Source organism: Ixodes scapularis, unplaced genomic scaffold (genome assembly GCF_016920785.2).
Source record: "Ixodes scapularis isolate PalLabHiFi unplaced genomic scaffold, ASM1692078v2 PGA_scaffold5__190_contigs__length_132052651, whole genome shotgun sequence".
NCBI lineage: Eukaryota > Metazoa > Arthropoda > Arachnida > Ixodida > Ixodidae > Ixodes > Ixodes scapularis.
This window is the reverse complement of record NW_024609880.1, coordinates 113,775,195-113,802,872: the sequence shown is the minus strand read 5'-3', so window position 1 is coordinate 113,802,872 and position 27,678 is coordinate 113,775,195. Positions and strand designations below refer to the sequence as shown.

Sequence of the window (27,678 nt, the reverse complement as noted above, 5' to 3'; positions counted from 1 at the left end):
TTTTATTTACAAATAAAATAAAAATAGTCTAAAATCAATGAAAACATTCTAGCTAATGTGAAAATTCCATGTAAAATTCTATTAATTGAGGGTAAAGTATATTGTGCTATCAAAGTCGTGACTTTTGACAATCGGCGAAACGTCCAAGGTCGCCGCCAATATACTTCCAGACCAAATGCCCAAAAGTTAAAAAAAAAGCCTTTTTCAATTACTAGTTTTTTCATAACATTTATTTACTTTTGTATTTGCTCGCCGTCGTTTTGCCAATCTCAGCTTTTCCAGTTCGAAGGAACGCCTACCTGCTTGCATATCTGCTCACTGCAGCACGTTTTGTTGGCGTTGGAAGCCGGTGAAACAGTAGTGAGTTTTAATATTGCATATACGAGCGAACTCAAGCCCTGTGTGTTTGCGTTAGCTTTGCGGGTTCCACACTGCGTGTGCGCGGAGCCCGAAATTGCGGTCTTGGATGGCGCTTGGCGATGAGGCGCACGCACCACGTGGGGCACGCAACTTTAACGCAAACGCACACCGCTTGCGTTTGCTTCTATGCGCAGTACTAAAACTCTCCAGTAAGGCACAATCCCATACCGGCTGCAGCACTACGTTGGGACAGTGAAGAGTGTTGTTCGCATCCGGAAACGACATTTCGCGAGCGATGGTCGCGAGCAGTTCCGCCATGCCCGCTGAGCAGGAGAATCGGGGGGACCCTCACTAGAGCGCTTCCCGTTTCCGCCGCGGGAGGGCGAGCGTCGAGCTGGAGACGCGAATACCGCAGAGCCGTGGCGAAAAAGTGGAACGACGGTGTCTATCGAAATGTGTCCGAATGTACGGAATACATGGGTGTTATCACAACGTTTTGGTTTAATGTGCGCATCATCGATCGGAACGTGAAGTCCGAAATGCCCCACGACTTCGCCATGTACGAGTGTGTTTTCAAACTCGTTGTAAAGAAGACTGACTTGATGCAAGCTCTGCATGTTGTGTTGTGCTTCAAAATGTCGCACCGTGTCTTTTTTGGTAGTCACAATTGGTTGATTGGCCGATTTTGGCTCAGGCAGCGCTTCATCTCCTGAGCCTGCCTGTGTCCAGTGTTAGCGTTGAAAGGACATTCTCGGAGCTCATGGTCATATTAACAGGAAAGAAAGAGTGCAGATCAACGAGGAGAACCTGGAAAAGTACATGTGTGTGTTTACTGTAATAAGATCACAAAATCCTGATATACAAAAGGTGAAGTTTCATGTTTTTTGGGCATAGGCTTTATATCTGACTTGTTTGTACTTCTGTGTATTTTTCTTGATTCTTTTATAGTTCCACACATTTGCCAAATAAAGTGTCTTATTTCTTTTTCAATGTACCTATGCCATTATTCTTTGAGTGATCACAAGTATCGTAGCTACAAGGATCATCTGATCCGGTGTCCGTTGGTGTTTATTTTATGTTCACCGAAAAAAGCCGATAAACTTTTGTGGGCATAAATATACACCAACTCATGTTTACAAACAAACTGGAGCGCCCCTAGCGAACGCCACCGGCGCCGCGCATGTGCGATGGGTGTGTGGGCAAGAAGCTCGCCGTCGCCCATAAACAAACTATTGAAATGCGATGTTGTCGGCGTCGGTGTGAGTCCCCCTGCCCTTTTTCACATTCGAATTGTTGATTCTACGTCTTCCTGGCGATGTCTGACTATCTTGAGCGGCGTCAGCGAAATTACCGAGGCTTGTTACACCGCAAAACTTCGCGTGAATAATGTGACATGTGACGATTCATTCCGCTTGGACGCCGCAGTATGTACGCTAAAGCCCGATTTGCATGATGAGATTTTGCTCGCAATTTTCAGTCGCAACGCGGCTCGGGCTGAAGAAGCGTGAACCGTAGCTGAGATGGTCAACGTCGATACTGAAAATTGCAAGCAGAATCGGACCAAGTGAATTAGGCATAACAAGTCGGTGATGGTCACTGATAACAATGATCAACATCTCCTTGTATCTACTGTTTACATCGAGCCTGCTTACCAACCTTCAAATTTAAGTCTTTTGTGGCCTGCACTTCTTATCGCAAGTACCGGGCCAACATTTGGTCTACGGGCCGGCGTCGTCTAATAGAGCAGACGACAAGCAGAAACGTTTGAAAGAGCAGACGACAGTTCAAACGATCAGCCGGCCATTTGAACTTGAAGACGCACTAAACGTAGCCTGCACGTGGTCCGCACAACTTGGCGGTTTTCTGGTGTTAATGTTGGAACAAAACAAATAAAGCTGATGACCACAAGTATCCATGAATTCAACCCAAAGCGCTTCCCGCTTAAGCAATCGTTGTCCGACGGTGTCTGCTTTTCTCTTTTCACGGCACATATCCAGATTCTCGGACGAACCGAGCACGTGAAAACTGACCTTCAAACCTTTCTTGACTCTCTTGGTACGGCCCCAGTCCCAGCATTTTGACGAGAAGGCAGGTTTTTGTCTGGTTCCTTTCAAATCAACGCAGGAATACATGTCTGGCATGGGGACTTCTGCCCACAGCCCCAGACCGGAAGTGCAACCGACGCGCCACCACCGCGCCACCACCGCGCCGTGACGTCACAGAGTTGAGTTTGTGTATATGCCGAAAAAAACCGAAAATTGAATTTTAAAATAAACGCCGAAAAAAGTATGCCGAATTTTAAAAAAATATAAACCGAAAACGCGGAATCCTACTTATAAGATGGCACAAGTATATTCTCTTGCTGCAAGCAAGCACAATGCACTAGATTGCGCTCAAACAAAAATGCGTGAACCAGCCCTTTTATGGGTAGCGGTTGCGGCGGTTCCCACAAAACCGGGCACGTGGCTGCAAGGCTCTGAGATTCTAAGGATCCTTTCTTTCTGTTTCTGCAGTTGGCCAAGAAGGCTTCCAAGGGCAGTGCCCCCAGCGTGGTGTGGCTTAGGCTAAGCGGCCTCAGGCACATTGTGGACCGCTACACGGACGAGTCGTACCAGGCGTCGCACGCTCTCCGACTCATCCGCGAGCTCGTCGAAAGGGTGAGTGCGTCCTTGCGGCTTGTGGTACTGCGAACGACCGTTTGGCAGCTCGAACCGTATTTCTGGGTTTTGCTCAAAAGCGTTGTCGACGGACCTCTTCTGATACCCAGTTCGTTTATACGTATTGCCCTGACTCGAAAAGTGTATCAAATGAAAATGTGGAACAGGTGGGGATTCTCATGGTCGCAACTGCAAGTCTACGACAGAATGGGACAGGAAGTGCAGAATGTAACATACGATGGAGAGCCACAAATATGCTGCTTTCAATTTACGAAGCAGACTATACTTGCTCCGGAGAAAGCGGTGCTCAAGTTACATAATTGCTGCATTCACTCAAATCTAAGTGAACTCGAATCTATTACGAGCCCCTAAGTACCAACCATTAATACACGTTTGCAAGTACAACCTTGGGGTCACTGCCATCATCATAATGTGTCATCATCCAATTTGGACATTTTGTTAAGGCGTTGAATCGAATTACGGCTGTGCCCAAGCGCATCCCAACTCAGCAAGATGGCAGCGCTTTCGGGGCATACTTGCGAACGTGTATACTGGAAAACAAAAATATTTTTTTCTTTTAAGTTTCTGGATTTTTTTGGGTCAGCACAGGTCGGGGAGGAGATGTTATGTGGTGGGACCCGTTTGAGTTCAAAGTGGAGCATTGGCTGGACTGACATTTTTCTGATAACGGTCTCTTTTGCGGTGAACCTCGTTGCTGAGTCGGCGACAGTTCCTGAGTGGCATCTTGAGATTCAAAAGTGAAGCAAAATAAAGCATGAAGTCAGTTGTCCTCATCGATGAAAGAGGCATGACACCTTCAATACAGGTATGGCGGCAGGAGAGCTATACTTGCGAGAACACCGTAAAAAATATTCGGCACAAAATCACTCCCAATCATTCGGGAGAAAGTGGGAAACTGCTCGTTTTTGGCTAAACCTATTGCAGTTTCTTAATTCTTCTTATGGTCTTCATCTTTATCACCTAAATTGGAATCATATTCACAAATGTAGGTGGCATTCATAACACCATTGAAACCATTATCGCTTCCCACCTGTGTGACGTTTTTTTACTGTGGCTCTCATATGCACTTGTGTCAATCGTGGCTTAGAATGCCTTCTCTAGAGCGGAGCGGCCATGTATGACCGGTATAAATATGAGGCTACGGGATACCGGTTCTGCCGTGTTTCTTTGTGAACAATAAGGAAAACTCCTTTAGGAGTCTCTGAAGTAGAGCATACACGGGCCTACTTTTTGAGGCCCGGCTCGGGCCCATTCACTTTTAGTCTCACCTGACCCGGTCCGATGGGATGCCTTGCTCACTTGACCCGGACCCGGCCCGGGCGGTTTACTACTTTGCATGAAAGACGCTGTTGTACCGCAGTCACGTGGTGAATATTTGAAAACTTGCACAAATATAAAAGACATAGCTTATCTTTGGCAGCCAAAGGGTGTTCTTTTTTTTCTTCAAGAGTTTGAAAAGGAAAGGGAAAGACAATTATACTGTCCCCTGTAATCAGATTGCCCTCGTTTTCTTGCCGGCTGGCAGCTGTCACACCATGCTATACTTCGTTCCAGCTTCCGTCAGAGCGCAGCCAAAGGCTGAGGGACGGTTCACAACTTCGAGAAGAGCATTCCTACGCACCACAAAGTAGTCCGCAAAAGTAATATTTTTAAAATAGCTGTTTTGTGCGTAAACATTACACCACATTCCAGATGTGTACTGCTGAGAATGATTTGCAAAGAAAGGAATTAAATATCTAAAGTTTATGTTTTTATTAATATATGTAAATGCATGTGGTTTGGTGAAAACGCATACATCCGCTGGCAACACGGCTGCAGAGCTCTGTTCTTTTGTGTGATTTCGTTCCCATAATGGCCGAATCATGTGCTTCGCTGCTTTCCTCACAGAGTCGCTTCAGAACGTCCTTTCGCTAAGGCGCGTCTGGGCGTCAGGCGCGAGCGGTCGCGATGAATGTCTACTTTTAAATTTGGCAGGAGACTCTGACCGCGTCGTACCGCGAATGTGTTGTAAACAAGAAAAGCGTCCGGGCCACTACAATTCACAGATTCGCAACGAAATTAGGGCACCCCTTTACCTACCGACCACAGTGAACGCCGAGAAACTGGTGGAAAGGACTGCGCCTCGAGCCCTGGTATATGCAGACAATACAAGGAAACATCAACAGCCGGGCCATCGGGCACCTTGCAATGTGTACTTACATCTCGAAACTATGCCGAAATGCCAGACAGGTGGAAAGCTCAGACACAGACGCCAGCGGCCAGCCTACTTACTGGCATCCCCTGTGGCTAAATTTCAGAATGTAAAAGGGCACTTTTTAAACCTGTAGCAGACGATACCGTTGATACACCCATAGCAGATGAAATACTCGGTGAGCGCGGGCAGCGCGGACGACCGGCGGCGCAGTGGAGTGATACAAAAGTGCAGGCAAGATCGCGTGACCAATTGTCGGCATGTGATTGGCTCCGGCCACACGTAGCTTTGGCTGCGCTGGGACGGAAGCTGAAACAAAGTAGTATAATAGAATCTCTAGGATCCTCTGCATCTTCTTGTGGGCTTTCTTAGTCCAAGACAACTTTCTTTATTTCTAATATTTTTTTCCAGTGGAGTGGTAGCGATTTTGCACTTCGGCCTTTTTGTTTCTTTCAAATCTAAACGATCACTGCATTAGCATTTTCTTCTCTACATTTTAGAAAGTGCACTACATCATTCCCTGAGCCTGGCTCGGGCCCGGAAACAATGCGTGCTACCTGGCCAAGGCCTGGCCTGGGCTTTCGGGTTGGCCTGGCCCCATGCAGAGCTCTACTCTGAAGTCATTGCTTTTGTTGGTTCGTAATGGCAGGTTCACACAACAGACCGAATTGTGATTTTGACCCGTGCATCGTGCATCACATCATCACTACGCATCAATTTCTGTTTCGTCGTCCGCCTTGTCTGTGGACGAAAAAACTGGAAAAATAGTCTTCACACCTTTTCACTTGCAAATGTTTGGTAGGTGATCTTAAATTATTTGACCTGAAAAGCATTTAGTCTGGTAACAACAAAAAGCATAGCAAATCAAAGGTGGCAGATCACTGAGTTTTGTCGCATGCGTGAAAGAAACTGCAGGAACTGCTCCTGTTCATGTGCCGTGGGTTCCGGTACTCCTCCTGATCCATGTCAAGGAGCTTCTTTCAAAGCTCGTCTAGCTTGCTGCAAAAATGTCTACACATCCATGGCACACTTCAGCCTACGTAGCATTTTGTGCCACAAAGCCTCCAATCATTGTCATTTCCTGCACATCCATGCTGCCTTTCATCTAGCACCAGGAACTTTTTGGAGCACACAATTCTTTTTCGCTGTAATGCATTTATGCCATGGCCATCGATGCCGAACTTTGATTTCGCAACCTTTATTATGACAACTACAGCTGGATGACAGTGGCACAGTCCACTGTTGGTGTTTTGCGGGCCTGTGGGGTCGCGTATTGGTTCAATTTGTCCTCGTTTTCGTCTGCTCTTCTCCTCATTTTCGTCTGAAATGTTCTTGGAAGATGGATGATCCACAGTCATGTCATTGTATGATCCAACCCTCCGGAGATCATTCCCTCATATGAATCGACCATGATAGCATATTTTGGCAAGGAATCGCTCATTGCATATGGGATCATCAAATGCGGCAGCCTAACATCTGAGTTCACGATTTTCTTGTCTGGTCAGTGTAATCATTTCCACGACCTTATTAGGGAAGAAGCGAAAGACCTTATTAGGGAAGTAAAAAATAATCTTTTCACCAAAACTGAAATCTCATCCCAAAAGCAGTGCTATTCATGAGACTGTAGGCAGACGAAATGCTGGCAACATCTTTTTCTTATTGACCGCGATTTGTAACATTACTGCTCTAACAACAGGCATTTGTGGTTCTTATACAAGTTGTAAGTGCACACCACTTTTACAGCGATCAGTTAATGAAGTAACCCCTAATAGTGTAAAACTCACACTATCGATTAGTGCTTTTACTGCTATTGTGGGCACTGGGTGTGTGAAGAGCAGTATGAAGGGTCACATACAAATTATTCATTTCATTATTTGCACTAGCCCCGATTGGAGGCTGGCCTTTGCTGGGAGTTTGCAGAAGAAAATGGCACCTGCTGCTTGTCCTTCCTCTTCGTCTGGTCGTTGTCAAGTTTATATGAGGCTCAATTTTACCAGTCTTGCCAAGAAGGAGCGGCGCCGCCTGACTACTCTGGCGTGACGTAGGACCTGGGATCACATGACCGCTTCAGCGCCTCATTGGTAGCATGTAGATTGAGGTGTTTCGCCCATAATTCACGTTTAATTTGCTATTTCGAACGAGAGTTTAGGGTTGATTTTGACCTAATCTTTTCGTCGTGCTGCTTGTGAAATTTAAACTCGAGCCATGTGTCAACAGTGGCGTCTCAGCCTGCGGAACTGGACCCAGCGACACAGCTTCGTGCTATTGTACTGACCTGACCACGACCAAGTCGGTTGTGGTTGTGGCTCCAAGTTTTCTTTTTAATGCAAAAGCATTAACTGTCTCATTGAGCGAGTCGACGTCATCAGCTTTGAAACCGTGCAAAAGGCACCTTAATGAAATCACATGCAAGGCTAGCCAACGGCACCTTTTACACTTCGGTCCCATTGCCTGGCGCGCATCGACGAGGCTCCCATTGGCCGCTGCACGTCAGTTTGTGTGGTGTCATCCTGACTGTGTTATCAGTCATAACCGCTTTCGCTCTTCTCTTATCGGTTGTACTGCGCGTGGCAATATATGCGGCGCATGGAATGAACCAAGGGGTTCGTTCTGCTGGGAACTACGTTGCTGTCTGTTCCCTCCTCGCGCCACAGGGCACATGACAGTTTGAACGATCGCTCGCCCGATGGCGCTGTGTGTCCGCAAGGCAGTGGCTCCACCGTTCCATGTCCGAGGTCAGCGCGTTGTACGCCGCAGATTAAAGAAGGGAGTGAAGAGTGGCGTGCATGCTTTGAAGAGCGGCATGCATAAGAAATGCTTAGGTGTACCTCGAGCCTTTTTTTTTTCCAGCCCGTCGTAAAGAAACGGAGCAAGCAAAAACCAACCGCGAGGACGGTCGAGCGCGCATCGAAATTGGCATTCCAATTGCCGGTTTTTTCACAGTTTGCTGGCTTACGACTTACTCGCTTACACATGCAAGCACAGCATCATCGTGGCATTGCCTTCTGCGGTAACTTTTCAGGCTTGATACTGACGCGACATTTGGAAAAAGAAGTGTTGGTCCGACATTGCGTGACCGGCATAGCTGCCGACACATGTTCTAGCTCGATCCGTGTTATGTTTGCTTTAATCCGAGGTGACATTGTCACCTCGGATTAAAGCAAAAATACCCGGAAAACAAAAAAGTGTGCATATTATGTGATGCGAGGGTAATCCATGCTGCGTTTATTTGAGCCATACGTCAAAGAAAACGGCAAATAGAATCGACGAGAGTGTCCGCCACCGCCATGCAACACTACGAAAATGACGAGGGGACGAAGAAGAGGTAAGACTGGCCTTCTGATCGAAAAATCTAGGTCAAGGTTCGAGCTATTCGTACGAAAAACGTGCACTTAAACTATGAAAGGGGTCGTGCAAACATAGTTTATAACGAGGCAGCTGGTCTTGTTACACTAATCAAGGCCAGCAAGTGATGAGCGCCTTGCTAGGCGTTCCCTGTTAAGTATAGATGCTCAAGTCGGCGGGACCGTTGTCATTGTTTCCGAAATCCGCGGATCGAGTGGTCGTCAGCGAGCATTGTAATTTCGAGTATGTATTTCTTTTCTTTTGCTGCTTGGTGTCAGGACAAGCACGAAGAGCACGTAGAAGTACGCTTGTTGGTCTCCACAGCGAAGCATCCGAGCGAAGTTGGTGACCATCGTAGGATTCTGTCGTATCCTAAGCAGAATTTTCAATCATTTTTAGGTTTCGTCGTAAGCACGTTTTTGCGTAATAGCAAAAGCAAAATATGCTTAGTAAACAGTTTCCGCTGCTACGCGTTATATCGCACAACTGAAGCGAACTAAAGTTGAGGAGATACTTGGACCTGTTATGGTATCCTTGTCTGTATGTCACAACCGAGTGATCGCGGTGCTCTGATCGGTCCCACTCAATGCTAATGCCAGCGGCAGTGTCCCCATGTTGTCGGTGATTATCATGACTAGCGGGCGCTCCGGGGTCAATGCCTTCGGCGGAGCTTGTTTTCTCCAGACCTGAGGACAGTTGCACAGCACATTAGGGCAACCACAATGGAAGTGACCAGGGCAGTAGCCGAAGCAACGCACCGAGCCGCTGCAGTTGGCACTGTGTGTGACGAGAGTTTGTCTGCATGGCCCTCTTTCATAGAGAATTGCAATCCAAAAAGGGATCTGGTTCTTTCATTTGTTTCCTACGCCGTGCACTTCTGTACTGGAGGTATAGGCAATTGCTTTTTTGTCGCACCGTAGTGCAACCCAAGAAGTTTTTTATGCATTTCTTCGTTGCACCGCTTCGAGGCAAGGTGTATCGTTGGCGGGTTCGAATCCTGGCTGAGGGGCCCACAGTCTGATGGAGGCTTTTTGCAGAGAGAGCACCATGTAAACGAGATTTTCGTTGCACTTCGAAAGACTTCAGAGTGGTCAAAATGAATCCTTAGTCTTTCTCTGGGGCGTGCCAGATGCCTTTTGTTGGTTTGGCACTTGAATCCCCAAGTTTTATTGATTCTCCCATCGTGCCATCCTAGCCCGACTATGCCGATGCCAAGGGAGAGCATATCTGTTTTGCCTGGAATGTTCGTAAGAAGGGTGGATGTGCAGACTAATTATTTCTGCTGGCTTAGTGGCTTAGAATCTGACTGCTCTTGTTTTGAACGAGATTGAACTGTAGCGTTGTGCACTTTATGAGCAAGTTGCATTATCTCTCTGTTGTGCTAAACTTATCGCATACGTCCCAATTTTTGCAAACCAAGTGAATCTTGCATGGTTGCTTTATTTCTCCCCAGACCAAAAAAATGCTGAAGGAGAACTATGGCCAGAAGGCACTGCTGCTGGTCGTCACGCAAAACGACAGGTCATTGGGGCTTGTCAGGAGGTCGAGGTCCCTCTTGGCCGAGCCAGAACCCGCAAAGGTATGTGACTTTTGACTTTAAAAAAACTGCTGCTTCTTCTCTGTTTAGACTGCATAATATATAATGTGGCCTATAATTCTCGAGCCATCTGACCCACTCTGTCATTTTGGCAGTGGGACACGGGCCGTCACCCAAGTGCTTGTTGAGGCATTGATTGTCATGAGCCCAAAGTGAGGGCTCTTGCAGTGCTTGTGTCCGATCTATAAGCAGCATTCGACTATTGTCACCCAAGGGGAAATCCCAATGACTATGTCAACACTGTAATAACCATGATTATGTCAAGTTTTACAAAGAAGAGACTGGAAAAAAAAAGGTCTTCTTTTATCCCTGAAATTGCACATGACAAAGAAGCTTATTGATCAGTGGCATTGGGTACCAGCATACTATTGTCACACTAGAAATGCCAATAGGGCGGTTTCATTTGAAATCAAATACGCTTGTCAGGGTGGATATTTTTAATTTGCCGAAAAAATTTATACATTATAGCCCCATTTCTGCAATGAAGAAAAACACTAAAATTTTGTTAGAAAAATTATTTTTCTCCACAACATCTATAAAGTGAAGCAAGGTAAAATGCTAGGTTTAAGCTGCTTGATTTTTGTACCCAGTTCTGTCGGTTTTTATAGATAGGTAAAAACAAAAAAACCTTTGAAACCTTTGAAAACGGCCTGTGACCACAAAGAAGAGAGTGAGCGCGACTCAAACTTGCCAGTTCTCAATCGGCGGTTTTTGGGCGGAAAGAAACCGAATTTCGAGCTGCAAATTGTGTTCCGGGTAGTTGGGCTCTCACATGTCACGTACAACTGAAAACCTCGGCGAGCATGAATACCCTGTCAGTGTCCCTTTAATGGGCGAACTTGTGCCCAAAACAAAGGGTTAAAAGAACAGGTGTCGTAAGCGAGCGATGATGCTGGTGAAGAGGCGGAATCCGGCGCTAGCGTAAGACTGACTGCGGCTTGCCACACGGAGCCCCTTTTGTACATGCATGGGCTTCTGGAACAATCGGCATAAAAGGTTCGGCGCGTAGAACATTCGGACCTCGAATCAGCAACACGGTTCTTGAATTTACCAGAACATCACACTACAGAGTCAACAAAAATGTGTACCCGCGGCCAGGCATCAAACCCTTACTTTTTGCATGGAAGGCAAGCGCAATAGCAGTCACGCCACAAGCGCGTTTTCTACATGGTTAGCTGCGTGCGCGGCAATATCGCAAAACCATGTATGTCAAAGAAATTTTATCGCTTATATAAAAACACATAGAAAACTTTTAATATAAAAAAAAAACTTATATTTTTAAAATGCATTGAATTCTGTATTTTTAGCATTTTTTCTCAAGTGTGCAGTGTTTCTTCTACAGGGTGTTTCATGAAAGGTGGACAAATTCAATATTGCGAAAACTATGCGTCGCAAAGGTTTGTGTCAGTTTGGTCCTGGGCCAGGGGCCTATTTAGGAAAATTATTAAAGTCCGGGATAATTAGATTGTTAATTATTTTTGCGTACTAATTAACTTTTTTATTATCGTGTTTAAGGGCATGGTTTAAATTAGAAAATTGCTCAGCATTATCGAAAAATCCTAAATCAACAAATTGCAGAACGATAGAAGGCACGTGCAGCATTTTCTGGCTTTCTGAAAAACCGCACAAATTCCACGGGTTTCTAAGTTTCGGTTTTCAATTGGAGCGCATCTCGGCCCCGACGGCACTGCTCCCCGTGGAGAAATAGTGCAGCCAGCCTCTGCTGCGATGGGCGAGGACAGCGCTGCAGAGGTTGGTTGCACTATTTCTCCACGGGGAGCGGTGCCGTCGGGGCCGAGATGCGCTCCGATTGCAAACCGAAACTTAGAAACCCGTAGAATTTGTGCGGTTTTTCAGAAAGCCGTAAAATGTTTCGCGTGCCTTCTATCGTTCTGCAATTCGTTGATTTTGTGTTTTTCCATGATGCTGAGCAATTTTCTAATTTAAACCATGCCCTTAAACACGATAATGAAAAAGTTAATTACGCAAAAATAATTAACAATCTTATCCCGCACTTTAATAATTTTCCTAAAGAGGCCCCTGGCCCGGGACCAAATTGACACAAGCCTTTTTTTTTTTTTGTTGCGATGCGTAGTTTTCGCAATATCGAATTTGTCCACCTTTCGTGAAACACCCTGCATATAATCTATATATAAATTAGCAATATTATAATGTTTAAATTGGCTTCATACAAGCTTTCATTTGATATTTTTCTTGTGCCTTCAATAATTATACATTGAAAACTGGCTTCATTCAAACTTGAGATATTATTGTGAAAGGTACAAGATTCAAGAATTTTTATTCAATAGAATAAAGTAAAAAAGCACTCTTTTAGAGAACTTTAACCCTTTTATACGAAGTCTTACAGCTGTAAAGAAAGTGATAATTGTTGTAAAAAAAATAATCTAGAAGTTTCAAGACTCCAAATGGTGTCATTTGTGAAAACTGCAACAATTACAATACATACCTTCTGCCTTTTCAAAGTCCAAAACTCGAGAACAAAAAATGCTCTGAAGTTGTAATTTGCAGTTTTGTTCTAGTCATAGATTGTCCACCAACATATATTTTATAAAACATTTTTTGAGGATGAATAACTTTTTTTTGCATGATTTGAGATGAAATTGCCCATATATAATATTTTGTATCCTTCATCTTGTCCACATTCTTCAATTTGTCATGTTCTTTTCGTCCCAGAGAGTGCATGGATTCAATCCTAACGGTTGTAAAAACCAGATAATATCTACAGATGGCAGACTTGGTTTTGTTGCTGGCATTCCAGTCCCCCAGCTGCTCCAGCTTTTTGCACTTGAACTTACCTCTATCCAGTTTTAAGAAGGACCGACGTCACAGATTTGGTAGACTCTCCATACGATGACAGACATTAAAAGAAGATGTATCAGAATGAATGTTTTCACCTTATGAAACAACCCAAACTTGGATCTGCTGAGGTTAGCTTTGTAAAAGGCTTGTGGTGATCAGTTCTTTGCTTTGCAATAACTATCTTGGAGTGAGTACAAAAACAAAGAGAGACTGGTACAGCAAATGTAGGCACATACTTTTTGCTTTGAGTGGATCTTAATTCATTTTATATGAAGTGATTAAAATGTTGTAATGTCCGTTTTGGCTTTTAGAAAAATCAGGTAGGTCTCTGAAATAGAGCTCTTCATGTATATTCTGATTACTACTATCTTTTTGCAATTCTTAAAAACTTTCACGGCATGTTTCATGTTTGAATATTGAATAAAATAATGGAGATGGTCCCTGTGCAGTACTCGGTGGCCAATGCTTCGACGCTAACTTTCCCCGTACGACAAAAAATGTCAATTTTCACGCACCAAAGTGAGTCTGCAGTTGTGTCTATTTTTATAGCACATATGTTGGTGCTTAGGAAATAAATTGGGAATTACGGTAATGCTGACAGAAGTGAGTATCTGAATCTGGCATCTCTCCTGATTGAGCAATGACTTGACACAATCTTGACACGCATTGAACTGCTGGACCCGATACACAATCATGCTCATTCTTGTTCTGGTTTTCCGCATAAACAAACACCTCGTGTTGCACAGTTGCACAAACACAATCGCTGGTTTTGGCTTGGCTTGTGCTGACTTCACTTGGCCTGGCCTGGCTCGGCTTGAATTGGCCAGTGCCCGCATTCCTGCGTGGCGCGCTGCATTTCTCCCACGTGCTTTTCGGCATGCATTGAACAATCACAAAAGCGATAAGAAGGCTTTTTATGTTTTCTATTTCCCCCTTCATGTGGCTCGATAGCTAATAAATTCCGTCCCATACCCCCACTTTTTTTCCCACCCGATCACCTGCATTGAGCCGGAGGGATGGCTTTCTCCAGACTGGCGCGTCTCGTGGCTGAACTCAATTCCGAATGTTCCTGGTTCCAGTGCTCTCTGCCCTATTAGCACCTGGTGACAAAGCTGCACCTGGCAGCTTTGTCACCAGATGCAATTAATTTTCCCGGATCGTTTAAGGGAATACTGATGTGAAAATTGAGATATATACCTCTCACATTCAGAAACAAGTGAAACATGATCAACAAAGTCTGATATAACGACAATCACACGTTTGTATTTGGACGGACGACTATATTTTTCAAACGGTCGATTCTAGCAAGCGCTTGGAAGAGCAGCCATTGGATAGCATGATGCGTCCCCAGAGATCTGGCGCCTCCAGTACGTTTGTGGCGTATTGTTTAACTTACGAATGAGGCTAACGGGAGGTTGGCGTGGTTGTGAGGTTCGTCACTTAGTGACGTCAACGCGTTGCAACCTGGCCGTTTGAGACCCCCAATGGCTGGTTCGACAATGCCAGCGGAGGCGGAAACTGACTCTCACCTCCACTTCGAACTCCCCTCTCCCCACAGGGGTTGATTAGCAGTCATGAAAGTGCTGCGCCAAATTGCGCCATCGACGAACATCTGCTACACCTTGTGCCAAAGTGACATTTTCGCCAAGAATTGCACTGCACTGGCGCCAAGGTTTGCTTGGACAAATAAAAAATTAAATGTATCTTATTATTGGTCGGTCCTAATATTCAGAGAAGTAGAACGAAAATGGTACAAATATGTATTTCACAGTCTCTCCACCTACCATATGAGTAGTTTCTTTCATCTTAGGCTAGAGCACAGTTGAGGGCTTAGACATGTAGTCACAAACACACACACTGAAAGCGTGAGTCTAGGGAAATTCACATTACTTGGTTGGTTTAGCCAATGAAAGAGCACATACGGATAGATGACGAATATCACTATGTCAAGCTTTTGATGCTGCTTGAATGGTCTAATGGACTCGTAGTGTCACGTGTGCTTTGATTTAAGGTGAAACGAGCACAGATATTGTTCTTCGATCATGTTGGCCCCGTCATCGTCCGAATGTCCAGACGATGTTTGCGGTGTCGGGAGCTAAAAATCGCGAGAGAAATTTACAAAATAGTGGGGTGCCGGCTATTGTAATAAGACAGACCGAGGGTCTTTTACTTCTGACGATGTTTCTTGATTATCATGTCTGCCACATGCCTCCGTGGCGTGGCTACAGTGTACCGTGGCACTTGCGCCGCTCACGTCAGCCTTTACTGTGCAATAAAAACTGTCACCATTGGTGTGGATGCAAATTTGTGGTAATTAGTTGTCTCCTCATGTTGATTTTTTTTTATTTTTTAGCCTTTAAACGAGAGCTTGATTATATCTTTCCGGCTTTTGACCTGTCCCTTATTTTGTAACAGTGCCAAACATTGTTATGAATTTTTTTATTTTTTATTATATTTTATGTGTTACCACATTATATAACCTATTGGTTGTTCTGGGGCACGAGTCAAATAAAGCAATATTATTATTATTACACCAGTGCTTGCGCATCGAGCTTCACTGCTTTGCATCGGAGTGTTAGGAGCAGCGGCTGACATGGGGGAGCGCTTGGGTTAGTGTGATTGGCTCAGAAATTATGCTCAGTACTGTTACTTGTCAACCTTCTTTGGTCTTGACTGTAGGCTGACCTCTAATTCTGAAAAGCAGCACCGAGGAAGGAGAAAAAATGCGGGTCTTGGAATAAATATGGTATTCAAGGTAGTTCCTGTGCAGCAGTCAATCGAAAGGGCAGCGAACTTTGATTCCACTCTGGTTCGGACGCCGCTAAAGAGTGGTGTCACTTTAAAGGAAAATTTACTAATGTAGATTTTTATATTTGTGTGAGGTTGTTCCCGCAATTAATGATATTAGAATCTTGAATTTGGTGTTCATAAAACTGGAGGGCGGGGGCACGTATTTGTTATTGATGGACGTTTTAGCGGATATGCAGATTTTTACCGATATTTTACAGGAATTATACTTGCAGGCTAAATCAACTACTGAGTGTCGTGCTGTGCTTCATTTTCAACTGTTTTTTTTTATACCGATTGTAAATCAAACCTACACTGACATTGGCGTTTATTCTAAAAAGGAGGTTGTATGTTCCTTTTGCATCCCATCTATTCTTACTGCAAAAGATAGAAGTAATATGTTTCAGTATCAAAGAGGAATCCCCAATCATTTTCAGATGACATCATTTAGCAATGCAATCGCATTTTAATTTTCAAGTGACATGGTAAGAGATTTTGACATCTGCTTCAAAAGCCTGAGTGGCTGCCCCAAACCAATACCAAACCAAGCTGCTACAAAAGGTCCAGGTGCTGTTTCCATTTAGGAATGGGAGAGAAGAGAAATCTGGTTCGGCCAAGTTTGACAGCCCATGTGCGCTCAGCATTATACTTCAGCAGAGCGGCGCTGCTTTTATGGGAAAGGGGACATAACTACATTCGAAGTAGCTTTGGGAACACTCACCAGGTGCACGCTGGTAATCAGTTTATAAATTTTGAATAATGTTTCAATGTCTTTTTGAACACAGCACTCATGCCTCTGGGGTGTGGCCAGAGCATGGTTGACATTTAGGCAGCAACATAGGCGCCTTTGTTTTGTTGCAGTACTTTTTAAATAGTTACCAACATAACTGTTTTTTCTTTAGCATGCAACATTGGTTTTAAGAGACCGTGTTAACGCTGATTCAGTGGCATCACGAGGGTCAGTGGCACACGGGGCGGTAGCCTGCCGCGACACCCCCTGCCCCCCGCCCGCTTTCGCGTAGCCCACTGCGACACCCCCCCACTCTCGTGGCCCGCTGCAACACCCCCCTGAGCGCTGCACCCGGGGCGGTCTGCCCCCCCCCCCCCCCCCCCCCCTCTCCCACTGCACTGATTCACACCCTTGCGACTTCTTACGACCGTGTGCCTTAAAACCTCTCAAAGGGACAGGGATAGGATATTTATGCTAGCTGAGATTTTTATTTGAACATGACCTATAAGAACCCCCCTACCCGGAACACAATTTGCGGCTTGAAAAAAAATTTGTTTTTTCCGCCCGAAAACAGCCAGTCGACAATTGGCCAATTGAGATTGGCCGGTTTCAGTCGCGCTCACTCCTTTCCTTGTTGTGTGGAGTTCAAACTATCTGTAAACCAAATATATTCAAAGTCGTGTGTCATCTAAGGCACACATTCAATGTTAAATATAGAAAAGAATACAAACACCATTCTTCTGGCATCCAAGAAGCTGCAAATATGTTGATAGCAAAAAAAAAAAAAAAATGTTGCACAGATCACAGGAAGTACACGTACACATCATTCTCAATATTGCGACGTACTGCAGGCATACCGCGAACTGGACGACGTGATGGTGGCGCACGACGGACTAGCGTTGCAATTGACGTGGGTCCGCTTTGGAACTGTCGTTCGTGGTACCAAACAAACGATCTTCAAGTGCAGAACATCGAGCCGGAAGGGACATAACTGCAAAACAATCGCACAACAAACAGGGCACGCAACTTCGTTGTCTGCTTCACCCGCTAAAAAAACTGAGGAAAAAAAAAAAAAAAATGCAGTCGGGTGTAGCTTTGTAATTTCCGACCGTGAGCAGTTGAACTTTCTGACTTTATTAAAAATATACCCGACTCTGTAGGGAAATATTGATTGGGTAGTCTCCTGACAGGAAAACATCTTTAATCACCTAGCAAAAAAAAAAAAAGTTTAATTTTTTTTTTTTTTTTTATATGTAAAAGAGCATTATGGCACCATCTGTCGGGTATTTTTGAAACACTTCGTATTTCTGTGTCTATCCTATCTTTTCATTTCGCGGCATTGTTTCTTTCTTGGCTCGAAAAACTTTCTACAAAGTTATGAATAACTATTTGTCATAGATAGCAGGTACACTTCATCTCGAAAATACCACAAAACCTTTGCTCTAGTGAAATGCAGTTCTACAGGGCCACCTCATAGGTGGTGGCAGAGGGCCAGTGTGTTCTTTCGTCGTAAGAGATCACAAGAATTCGGTCGTAAGCAAATGCCAGTGTGTGAACGGGCCTTTATTCAAATTTACAATGTCTGCATGGTCTAAAAGTCAATGATTTTGTATTCGCTGATAATAAGCAGGGAAATTATGTAGCACCTAAGGTGCAACCTGTCACTCGAACGGGATGTGCTGCCACCCGACAGGTGAAGTATGGCCTAAATTTCGTATCGGCATAACTTGTCATATGGCAAATGCTACGGCCCCAGTAGGTCAACCGGAGTGTTGAAGCTTGGCACGGGACACTGTGCCGGGGGTAGTCACTCCTAGCTGTAAAGCTGTCGCATGCTTGGTTTCGTCATTCTGATCGGCTGAAGGTTGGCTGTGGCTTCTGCCCCTTGCCAGCTTATGCTAAAAGAAAATATAGTCGGAGCGACGGACTGATGGCGAATAGCGGTAGACCCATGACAGCCAGCGATGCGGTGGGATGGCCTCGGAATGAGCTCCCTTTTTTAAATTTCTTTTGCGACAGTAGAGAGTTCCAACGTCTTGAACACCCGAGACTAGGAACAAAAAGTGAACAATTTTTTCTTCCTAATCTTGGGTGTTCAAGATGTTGAAAGTTCTTTAGCTCGCCTGCACCTTCTCAGTTATTTCTATAATAAATAGATTTTTTTTTCCTATTTCCAGATGTTTTTTGCAGTTGCAGTTAGATCAGAGCAGTGTTTATGTTCATACCTCACCAGTAGTTCTATATATATATATATATATATATATATATGTGTGTGTGTGTGTGTATAGGTGAAGTAAGGTAAATATAAAAACAATAGACCGGGAAAAGTTAATAAGTCAAAGATGCATACTGTCTGAGTTACTAATTCGAAGTTTATTACGACGTTCCGAGAGGGGACCGCTCGAAACGTCATAATAAACCTGATGAAGAGCGGTCCCCGTTCGAAATGTCCTAATAAACTTCGAATTAGTAACTCCGACAGTATGCATCTTTGACTCGTACGTACATACATACATACATGCATACATGCATGCATGCACACACACACACACACACACACACACACACACACACACACACACACACACACACACACACACACACACACACACACATACACACATACATACATACATACATACATACATACATACATACATACAATGCTCTCCACATATAACGATAATGAGAAAACCAGAAATTTCATTCGTTATAACTGATTATCTATGTATCTGGACTAGAGACTGTTCGTTTTTAGTCTATAGACGCTGTAGAAACTTTGTTATAAGCGAACATCATGCTATGTGGCATTGTTATAAGTGAATTGCTCCGTATATATACGATGGAAAGTAACATTGGCTTTGCTATCTTTTGAGTGACAAATTAGTTTTGCTAAGCTTTTGTTGCTAGGTGTCGGAAGTTAGCGAGGCGACTAGCGTCCCAGCTAGTTGCTGTGACTGCCTAAGCTATTCTATCGTGTTTACTGCTGTGTGGCACCAGCAACTACTCTCATCGAACCTTGCTGCTCTTAAGATTGCAACAGTTTTGTCAGTGCTATTATGTGTACATTGACCCTTTGGAAGGAGTTACTTTACCTGTACGTGTTGCTGCTTTAAAGACAAGTGGCTCTATCAAAGCTAGAATCAAAGGTGCACTGATATAGAGTATGTTGCATTTTCAACCGCACACTGAACTTCACAACGCCATGTTGTTTTTGGACTCAGTTTCTCAGTTATGAATAGTGTCTCTCAATTATAGTTTTGTATGGTTATATGGTTATTGTGGTTGTTTCCAAAAATGATTATTTCAGATTGTACCCCTCTTTGCCCAGATTTCATATATGGGAAAATGAGGATTTGTTAATGATATTTTGGGGAATAGAAAAACTAGCTACCAAGTGAACTGTTTCTAATCAAGATGAGGGAGACAGGCTGCCTGAAAGGACATTAGTTTTGCTGTTTATCACTGTTTATATCACCGGGTCAAAGAACGGCAGGAATCGGCCCTGTAGTTCTTGCTACTTCTAGTAGGTGGCACCACATTCACCAGATTTGCTATTTTTCTCACAGATGGCGCCACTAATCCACACGTGTGAAAAGATGGGTGCTTTTAAATTTTTTTTTTTGTATATTGCTCTGTTTGATATTTTCTTGGAATCTTAGCTTTTCAGTTACACTGTTGGGTTTATATCTTCGTTTTAAATACAGTATGACCAGCCAATATTTTAGTGGGAGTAAGGCTGAACCAGTGGCGTCTCTAGGGTCAACGGCTCTCGGGGCGGTGCCCCCCTCCCCTTACCTCCCTTTGTGACGCCGCTAATGTTCTCAATCCAAGTTTAAAACTTCTTTGCCTGCACCAACAGATTTGCAAAATCTCGAGAGGGTTCAATTGCTCTTAAATATTATGTCGAAAGTATAGTTGGAATGCTCTTGAACTTCTGTTGTGACTACGAGGGATTGATAGAATACGTTGATCTCACAACTGTTAACATCTCCAAACTCGAATGGAACCTTCATACTGCGGCTTATTTCATCGGAATACCATACTAGCGCTAACGGGGCACCTACTCAAATGAGGTCTCTCCCCCGGAAAATGCATTCTAGGGTGGGTTGCATACAGTGCTTTGAACGGGTCATTATACTTGACAATGCAACATAGAAAGGTATTATTTTTGTTTTGTGTTTTCTTTTTAATGGCGTGTGTTTAGTGTCATCTGGGGTCTCGTAGCTTAACAGCGTTTTATTTTTGTTAGTTTGCATTACGCTAGTTCTGTAATCGCTCCCAAAACGCTAAATGAAAGAAACGCCACTGCGCGGGCCCTTGCTGCACGGGCCTTGCCATTTTCGAAGGCGCTTCACGGGTTAAAACGCTTGCTAGGCGACGCCCTCTCCTGCAGTTCTTTCGCCGTAACTAGGGAAAATGGGAATTAGCAAACAGAGATTATCTTATTAATTAATAAAACAGTTTATTTTTTTTTTTTCTTTTAAGCGACTTCGGGGAAAGAGCTGAGACTCTGAGGAGAAACCTTCTTGAGGTAATGGTAGCCGACCTTTCCACTTAGAGACTTAGCCGGGGAGCGGCTTTCTGGCGAAATGGTGGCTGCATTTGGGAGCTCACACGACTTTCTTTTAGAGGTAACCGCGCATTTTCTCCTATATAACTTTCAGCATACAAACGTAAAAAAAAAAAAAAAAAAAAAAAAAAAAAAAAAAAAAAAAACTTTGTTGTGGCGCGATTTGCCGTTTAATTTGAAGGGTTTATTTCTACATATATTCCGTCTGTTACAGAAACAACTTAACAGCGATTGGAAGCCATTTTTGGGGTTAGTTTTGCTTGGATTCTATCAGGCAGCGTTGATTATATCAGAGCGCATTAAGATAGTAAAATAACTTAAGGAGACTTTTCCCAATGACACCCGTTGTTAGCCACATGCAGTTCATGTCAGTATACTTGATGATACGGTACCGTTTTTCTTTTCGTTATCCCTACCGACTTCTAGCACCCAGTCGGTTGCATTCAACTGCATTACATTTTATTGCCATTTCTTTCCTTCTGGCGAATCAGTTGTGAATAATTAACGCTGACGGAGAGTTTTTTTCTTTCTGTTTTTTTGCCCGAATGGAGGTAAGCTTTGTTCGATGTGCCGCGTGGATCGGAGTAACGTGATCGTACCTTGCCGTCGGGATTGCCGTTCGATCGGGCGCGAAGTGTTCCCGGCGCTTCCCGAACGGCTCCCGAGGGAGCGGGGGTGCGTCGGGTTATAGAATGGCGTCAGTGGCGCGAGAATTGCGCTAGATGGCGCTAATGGCCGTCCCGGTATTAAGCTCCTGCGCCGGGTTGACGGCCCGTACGAATCTTGCGGTCGTTTACACGGCGATTGAATTAGGCTGCGTTGTACCACCGGGAGATAGACCGTTATTGCGATGTTACTGGTGTCGTCTGTATCGCCCTCTTTCAGGAAGCTGTTCGTAACGGCGAGCTTATAACAAATTTGGAATGCTCTTTTTTTTTTTTTTTTTCTTCGGTGTTTTGGATACGATCGACACGCATATGTTACCTGGTGCGCATTTCGGTCGAAGTGTCACAATGCTTAAAGAAAAATTATTGTAAAAAAAATCTTCACACACATTTTTGTTTTAGAAGAAATGCTCCCATGGATTTTTTTTTTATAATACCAAATGTACCGATATACAGGGAGTCTGATTTTATTTCGAACGCATTTTAAAAACAAGGGGGAAGGGGTATTACACAAATACAGTCCTTATTGTTTATTTATCGGGCTCGGCGGACATTAGACGAATGATAATTATCCCGATCTATTCGCCAATTAACTGAAACCAATTAATTACATTTTTGATTAATGGTTTTATGGGTCATGCTGCGATTGCAGTATTAAAGGCAGTCCTTATTAGTGGCCAGAACATTTGATAAACTTTGCAAAAAGGCCATAACTTTCAGATATTCATTGATTAGTTTCTACGCGCTCGTCAATGGATTTCAAAATTGGACGCAGAGAGAGCGCCGTAGCCACTCCTGGAAAGAGTGACGTAATTGTGACGGGCACTCGTCGTTATCTCGGTAGCAGCGACAGCACGGTGCCAAGATAACGACTAGATACCCGTCACTCTTCTGAGCATTGTTTCGGACAGGATTTCGTGTATCGGCATTCTGCAATGGGGCGACAAATAGGCGAAAACTAACCAGCGAATATCGGAAACCCCGTCAAGTACCCAGGGCGACGGAAATGAAGGCTGGAGACGAGGAGACGTCCATCTCTCTCCACTGTTCCGCCCGCTTCCTCTTCCCCAGCCTTCTTTTCCCTCGCCCTGAATTCTTGGTACACGTGTCCACCTCCTCCCCCTGTTGCCGAATGCCCTTCACCCTGTGTGGCGGCCTCTCCATGGACTGCTGGAAGCACTTTTTGGGAGTGTCTCACTCCCACACTTTGACAGCTGTTTCCAGCTTATCAGTGACCGCAAATTGACGCCCTCGCAGGGTTTTTCTTTTTTCATGCTACTCAACGGACAAATCTGCAGACTTGCAAACAACCGGTATCTGCCAAAAAAAAAAAGTAAATTAATACGTCGAGCATTTGTTCCGAAGTGCGCCTTCGGAGCATCGGAACGCAAGCAGGGGTACGCAAATCAATGGGGAACATAAAGAACACACTGGGAGCGAGCGATGACGAGGCATCGAAGCGCGCGCCGCCATTGGGTGTAGGCGGTTTGGGGGGGGGAGGAGGAGGAGGAGGAGGAGGAGGAGGAGGAGGAGGAGGGAGGGAGGGAGGGAGGGAGGGAGGGAGGGACACAAAAGCGCGAGACACATGCGCGGAAAATCCATCCGATCCGACGTCCGATCCGGCAGTACGACTGCCTGATCCGAAAACTTTGGTCGCTTCAGGCGTCGGATCGGCGATCCGACGTGCGTCCAACGCGCCAGATAGTTTCGCACGGCGGACGGATTGTCGGATGCGTCCAGCCAATGACAGCACAGCTAGCGCGAGCGCCATGATGACGTACTGGGTCTGGCGGGTGCGAACAAGAAAACGGGACGGGCGACGGGAGGCCGGACGCGTGGATCCCGCTGACCCATTCGAGAAAGATGGCCCCGGCAAAGAATGCACGCGCTAACGAGAACGAGCTTCTAACTTCGCTCGTGCAAGCTAAATTGTCAATCTGGGACTAGAGATCTGTGAACGCGGACCTCCGCTGGAGTGCTTGGATCTCCTGGGCGGAGCCGAACGGATCGTCGTGTTCGCATGCAAGGTCGATTCGGAGCGGCGTTCGGACTGTCGGATCGGACGTCGGATCGGATGATTCTGCTGTCCATATGTCTCGCGCTAAAAGCACGCGTGGACTCATTTGGGGGGTAAACAAACGCACGAGGCGCGACTCCAATATTTACAAGTCCTCAGCCCAGCGTACGATCTCCTCAGCCCAACACGCGCTTGTTCGTCGCTTTGCAAAGCGAGCAAATCACGCGCCATACGCACGAACACTAAAAATAAAAACAACCAAGAGCCCCCCTCTTTTTAAAAGGTTTTAGTATTTACTGGTGGTCATAACTCTGTGCGAGAATGCCGAGCACGTGCCGATGGCGAGCCCCCCACAGTTCTTTCGCAACGTGCATTCCGCGCCATGAAGATTGAGGGTCCTGGCAGCCTGTTAGTATGAGATCGTTCTGCGCATGCGCTCTAAACAGCGCGCTCAAATATGGCGTCTAGCAAATACCCCCCGTATCGATTGGTATGACCTCTGATACGACCGCCTTTACAGCTACAGCTTCGAATTCATAAACATAAGACCATCAATCGAAAAGGAGAATTATCGAATTTGAGTGAATTAACCAACGAATCGTGATAATCATCTCTCCCCCCTCCTGTTCTAGTGCCGACCGAGTCCAATGAATACGCAGTAAAGACGGTGTCCACCTAACGGTAGTCCCACTTTTTAAAGTTAGGTGCGTTCTAAATAAGGCCAGACAGCCTTAATGTCTGCACCAACTCGCGGCTCTGACGTCACGCTGCTGCGGTGGCGCTGCTGTCGGCACGGCGTCAGAGCCATGGATAGATGTATGCGGCTCTGCACGGCAGACGTGGCCACATTTGACGCGACTCTCTTCTCTGCGCACCTGTAGGGCCCACACCTGGTGCGGGCAAACGCAGACTTGTTTCTGCTAGGGGGGATTCACACGGGGATGCATTTCGCGGAGGGATGTGCGAGACGTCAGTGATAGGCGGGACTCTCTCCCCGACTCGAGCATTCACACGAACGGCGGGGGAGCCGAGAGGGTTGTCGGTGTTATCGGACGGATCTAGCGGTCGCGCTCTCGGCAACAGGACTACGTGCGCGCTGACGAGAGTAGAGAAATGGAGGTGTACATGAAACGGCAATGCGCGATTATTGCAGCAGCGCTGTTAGATGCAGAAGACGACCAACAGTTTTTTTCCTTAAAGAAAGATGCTTTTTGACTGGGTGGATGCAACACAAAGGATGTGGAATCAAAAACCCGTTGTAGGAGGAGCGGCTTGAGGACGGGTGCCTCGGACGACATGCGCAACAGCGCGAGCCACAAGTTAGGCGATCCCGATACCACTGCCGGTATCTCGCCGAGCGAAATGGGTAAAGGTTTCTAGACACGCGAACGGAATAACGCCAGTTGCAAAGAGATCCCTCGCGAACGTGGGAAGTGTTCGTGCAGCCCGAGCAAAACAAAAGCTCCCCACCCCCTGGGATGTCCCGGTCAGCGGGGCTCCGCGCAAAAGCGTGTCGTTGTTATCGCGTGGTGCGCGTCCCGGTGAGCAAAGGGAGGGATTCCTCCCTTCAGGCTATGGCTACGGGACGTTTTGTAACGCAGCACACAATCTCGCAGGAACCACTGATGGCCGCGGAGGACACCTGGAACCTCGCCTATCCCTGGAACGAGGACTTCCACGTGGCCTTCGTCATCATCGCCTTCCTGGTGATTCTGATGGCCCTGTCCATCTTCGGCATCAGCGTGGGACTCTGGTTCATGGACCCTGGCCGGGACTCCATCATCTACCGCATGACCTCTCAGCGAATGAAGAAAGACTGAGCGCGAGCTTTGTTTCATAGTAGGCTCGGTGGAATCGAAAGACTGGCGTCACTGCCAAGAACAGTTTTTTGTTTATATTGCAGATTTTGTTGGAAACGTTTTGTGTGTCTGTCGTCGTAGTTGAAGGTGCGATAAATTACTTATCTGTTCTCGTGTCCTTTCTGAGACACCCCCTGGAAAGAAAAAAATATGGAAAAGGGGAGGGGGTATTCTGTAGATGTATAAGAGGCTCTGCTTGTGGTCAGTAAAACGTAAAAAAACGATCATAGTGAGTGTGAACGTTACTAGATCAGCTCGGTAGCGGAACTGTCCATGGACACTGCTTCCGCGAGCAGTAACCCCCTCTCCCTCAAAGGCCCAAGGCCCGCCTCCTATCGTTCGACGCACCACTGTTTTGTGGACGGCTTCTGTAGTATTTACAGTGAACTCCGGAAGTCCCAAGTTATGAAGCACAGCGGCAGGTGGCGCTTAACATAGCATCTCCGAAGAATACAGTTTTGAGAGACAATCTCTAGATGGCTTCATACGGCGGATGACAGACTTAAGAAAGGAGCCCCCCCCCCCCCCCCCCCCTCCCCCCTCCCCCCTCCCCTTCCCTTGCGGGGGTTGCACAATTGAGCGTTGGTGAGTGTCTTCAAAAGGGCCGGCATGTGTTTCACTGCCGCAATTCTGATCCAAGTACGAAATATTGTGCTAACTATTGGGAATTTGAGCCCGGTCGGCTGCAAAATGGGAATTCTGTGTTATTATTTTTCTTTATTTATCACCTTGCAAATAATAGATTAGACGAAGTGTTCCGCTTCGGTTCGAAACGCCGATCTATAATCCAGAGAGCACAACCAGTCACCCTTTGCTTTGTTCTTCCAAGTTTTGTAAATTAAAATTGCGTTTAAGGTTAACGCCACCTTGAACACAGTCCATTGAGTGCGTGAGTGTGTTGAGTGGGGGAGAGTTTTGCAGAAGCGATGATTTAAATCATTATTTCTGAAAGTCCTGACTTTCCTTACTCCTAACAAAACATCTTTATCACAAAAAAATAAAAGGTGACCGAGAGTTGAAAAAATGAAGGAAAAATAAAGTGTTTTGATTCTCATTTTATCTATAACCATTACACACCTATTTCTATTTTTAGCGATTGCTATACGTTGCACAACCGAAGTGGGGTTACATTCTAATGTCAGGTTTTCAACCAAATGTGTTTTAGTGTGGTAGAGTTCCATCTTAATGAAATCATTTTCTCCCACGTATATGTTAGCTTGTTCTGACTTGGGCTCTCAACTCTCCGAACAATTATTAAACCAGTGTAAAATTTGTTATTTATTGTGCTTGGTTGTTAACTTGATCTTTGCTTGACACCTTTTAGTTCAGACTTTCATTTAAAAGAAGGTGGGTTCGAATGCAACCTTGCATTCAAAATCGTACCTCGGCGTGTGACATGACACCCCGGCGTGATGGAATTAACGTCCTTCTGAATCTACTCCGAGAGGTAGGTAGCTTACACTCTACAAAGAGTACATCGTGTGCACCGTAAAGTGTAATGTAACTTCAGAAGAGGCGAAACTTTGAGACAAGGATTTGCGTCGATAGAGCTAAAACATTTGAACTTTCTAATACAGTTCATTAATTCAAGATTGAAAATCCCCAAATAAAACAAATTGCGTTTTTTTTTGTCTCCATATTGTATGTTGGAAATCTGTATAAAGTATTACATGTAGGAATATAATTTTTCTTGTGCATTAAGTTACGAGAATTCGGGATAAATGTCTCGAAGATCCGGGATGAATGACAACTTTGTTGTAGCTTAGGTCTAGTCATTCCCATGTTACATATTTGCTGTAGCCCCGATAGCTGGTGTACAGTGTCCCCAACTTGTGACATATGTCCATCGTGTTCAGGTTTTTCCAGCCTTGCATTCCAAGCTCTCGTTAGCACCTGCGATGATGTTGCGCAAGTGTAGCAGCGAGTTCTGCATGGTCATTATAATAAAATTGTACAATGTTACGTTCATTTGGGGTGACTCCTTTCTTGTTTGACTAGGAAAAAAACTTATTATTTCGGTTTTCGCTCGAAGAAAGAAATGTCAGTGTTGTGTGTA

General features: G+C 45.2%; 1 protein-coding gene across 1 annotated transcript in view; it reads left to right on the top strand.

Annotated features, from left to right (window-relative positions):
- Positions 1–25,763, top strand: part of LOC8051318 (renin receptor) — a 49,477-nt gene extending 23,714 nt beyond the window's left edge. Inside the window, exons 6-8 of the mRNA XM_029968501.3 lie at positions 2,874–3,017; positions 10,028–10,153; positions 25,380–25,763. Coding sequence (XP_029824361.2) covers positions 2,874–3,017; positions 10,028–10,153; positions 25,380–25,583 — 474 coding nt within the window. The 3' untranslated portion in view covers positions 25,584–25,763. The remainder of the gene's footprint in view (positions 1–2,873; positions 3,018–10,027; positions 10,154–25,379) is intronic.
- The last annotated feature ends 1,915 nt before the right edge of the window (positions 25,764–27,678 follow it).